At 42.1% G+C, this 3,314-nt stretch overlaps 1 protein-coding gene across 1 annotated transcript in view; it reads left to right on the forward strand.

Annotated features, from left to right (window-relative positions):
- The first annotated feature begins 2,206 nt into the window (after positions 1–2,206).
- ASAH1 (N-acylsphingosine amidohydrolase 1) overlaps positions 2,207–3,314 on the forward strand; it is a 15,448-nt gene continuing 14,340 nt past the window's right edge. The window contains exons 1-2 of the mRNA XM_072406163.1: positions 2,207–2,348; positions 2,720–2,766. Coding sequence (XP_072262264.1) covers positions 2,274–2,348; positions 2,720–2,766 — 122 coding nt within the window. The 5' untranslated portion in view covers positions 2,207–2,273. The remainder of the gene's footprint in view (positions 2,349–2,719; positions 2,767–3,314) is intronic.

Raw genomic sequence — 3,314 nt, forward strand, 5'->3', positions numbered from 1 at the left:
AAGATGGCTGCAAAACTCATCAATAGCACCAAAGAGGAGCAGCATTCTGTCATATGCTTGTTGGGACCGCTCATAGAAGCTTTATACGGAAGAATATTTTTATGTCATGATGATGGGAAGTGGTGCTTCAGTGGCTGCACTCTGTACAAAAAAACATTTTTTGCTGATGGCTTTAAAAATAGGTCCTTGCTTTGTATGATTTACCAACAACTATATAGTTTAGGACATTAGTTAATCCAAGTTATAATAAAGTCCACATTTCACATTGCTAGCCACACACAGGTAGTTTCACAGAGAAGTAATTGAATCAGAAGTAATGGGCTGTCAGTACCCAGCTGTGATTACACCAATTCTAGCCAGGATCTTCACCTTTACATCATAAAACTTTTTCAAATGAAATCTTGTTGGGGAACCAATGCAATGTATTTAAATGGGGTCTACTGAAGATAAAAATAATTACTATAGATATGTTTACTACAAAGATACAATCAACTGACATTGACATATATCTCCTCCTCTCGATTTATAATTGAAGAGTCCAGGAAGGTCTCCGCAGCAGTCCTTACAGTCAGATCACCTGCACGTCACATCCTAAACAGCATGGTATCTGCAAAGGAACGTCACTGTTTTTAGGAAATTATATATATATATATATATATATATATATATATATATATATATAAATATTTTATTTATAATTAAAGTGATAAAACCTCCAATTCATACAATGGTTCTCCCGTTTAGTTCTACAAATAATTCTAGACAGAGTGGAGCCAATTGGTAGGTAGGAGGGGAATGCAAAATGCCAATCTTATACTTGTGTAACAGCTTATAGAGAGATCCTGTTTTCCCTTACACTGTGGAACAGGGTTGGTATGAAGTCTGTTTACATATATAGCAGTGTTATAATAAAATATTGTGTATACCACCTGCTAAGAAGAGTCTGCAGCCAGAGTGTGTTTACTTATTTGATTGTTATTGGTGTCAGATTTTTCCATGGGGAGATTTGTTTTGGCATTGCATGGTCAGGCTACACCTGCAGTTTAAATAGCTCGGGGTATATGTTAATAGCTTCGTCTTCACTGGCTTGGTGCTAGAAATAGCGCAGCAAGCTTGAACTTTGCTTTGATTTCAAAATTTAAAGGACAATGTAGAGAAGTGTGGCTTCATTAGGGGCTTTCTAAAAAAAAACACCTTTAAAGTGGGTTTATGTAGCCAGTAGAGGCTAGACCTAAAACATCTAATGCAGGAGATCATGAAATTAATGCTATGTTCATGTGACTAGGAAAAGTTCACTTTAAGAGACAAGTAATAACCTGGTATGAATAAAAATAAAAAAGGCTTTGCTATATTAGTAACCTTCAATCTGGCCCTGTCCAACACAGAATGTCTTCCATGCTGGTAGATGCCGCTCCTGTTACAGACTGAATGACGCCCAGCTAGTCAACACAATTCCTGCAAGCCCAGGCTGTCATGGATACACACACAGGGGAATAAGCCATCATGCTGGCCTGGGGTCACAGTACTGCTGTACTCTGCATATGTCATGAGTACTGTTCAGTGCAGCCATGTAGACCGGCTTAGAAGACTTATATAAGTATATATAAGGCATGTGTGATATATGATGAGGAAGGGTTTGAACCTCCTGGAAATGGGGTACAGAGGAACATGTGACTGCCCCCTACAATGCAGCATTGACTGCCTGAGGCCTCCCCATCACTCAGTACTAATCCCCCATGGTCTGGGAAGTATTGCACCAAGTATGCCATTGGGGGCTATGGGGGGGAGGGTAAGTAGGAGGTAAGCATTGGGGGCATGGGGTGGGGAAGCAGTAAGTAGGATGTAAGTCTATAGATTTTGTGCTCTGTAAAGAGAACCTGCCATGTACCTTGCTGGGCACAGAATACAAATACAGAATGTCATTAATGTTGTGGTCTGTAGAATAGGGGCATGGCAGGGGTGTGACATTTCAAATTGCCCCATAGTTTGGAGGTATGCTTATGATGTGTGAGGGTCCCTATGTCATGTATGGGTGCCCTTATTCTTAGTTCTGTACCCTTTAGCCCACAAGTGTCTCCTTGTATACACAGACCATGTGATACACTCCCTGTGACTGGGCGATTCCATTGTACGGGGGTGAAAGGCGCAGTACAACAATCACACCTACGTACTTGGCTGTCATGGGCCGCCTCTGGCGGTGCGGAGTGGTACGCCCCAGGACCGGTCATGTGACAGTATTTTTAGTGTCCTAGCTGCAGGTGGTCTGGGAAGAGATGCTGAGTTCGGTGTTGCTGTGCTGTGTGCTCCTGGTGCTGGGCGGCCCGGTGTTGGCTCAGGATGTCCCCCCGGTGAGTGGAGCTGAGCTGGGTGCCGTTATGGGAGGATACTATAAGAATGTCCTAGCAGGTCAGAGCTGAAACCCACAACACTGCAGCAGCACGGAGTTCCTGTCAAGCAGTGACATTTTTGCTGTATTCTTGTGTAACCAGAATTTCCGGGTTATGTAAAGCTTAGTGGGTGCTGCATTCTCCCTACCCCGGTGTGGTTATTGCAGGGATTTATTCTGCTTCTGTCAGGAAGTGAGGGAATTCCCCAGCTACGATACAGGAATACAAATAGTTGCTGGAGCCCCTTGTATTAGTCTGTGACCCTGATATTCCTTACTTTCTGCCTGATAAAAGGTTTTAATGTTTGCTTATTGTTCTGTGCTTTGTTTCAGTACACCGAGGACTGCAGAAGTGAAACGTACCCCCCCTCCGGACCTACGTAAGTTTCACAGACATTCCCCAGAAATGTATCCCATACATTAGATTGTAAGCTCCTAGGCCAGGTACCTTTCTCCTCCTCTCTCTTTATTTGTACTCCTATTATATAGGTCACTTGCAGGATCTGTTTATTGTACAGCGCTGCATTATATGTTGGTGCTTTATAAATAAACGTTCATAATAATATTATTGTAGGGGTTGGGTTAGTACTGTAATAATGTCACTGCTAAACTTGTTCTGCCTGATTTGTAAGATGGCAAAGTTACATGTACAGGATATTTCTATGTATATAATAGAGGTCTCTGAAATTACAGATTAATTGTATTTATTACCTGGTACAGGGGACGCTTGTATCAGACTGTCTGTGTTCCCTGATCGCATCCAATCCAATCCTAGATTTCATTCTGCAGCTACTGATTGCCATGAGATAGCACAGACACTGAGGCTGCAATCATTGTCATTGAAAAGGATCTTTCATAATCACTTCAAAGACTGCACGATGCATGAACGAGCTCTGTACATACAGCAATGTTCTGTTCTATGAAGAGG

Source organism: Pyxicephalus adspersus, chromosome 3 (assembly GCF_032062135.1).
Source record: "Pyxicephalus adspersus chromosome 3, UCB_Pads_2.0, whole genome shotgun sequence".
Classification (NCBI taxonomy): Eukaryota; Metazoa; Chordata; class Amphibia; order Anura; family Pyxicephalidae; genus Pyxicephalus; species Pyxicephalus adspersus.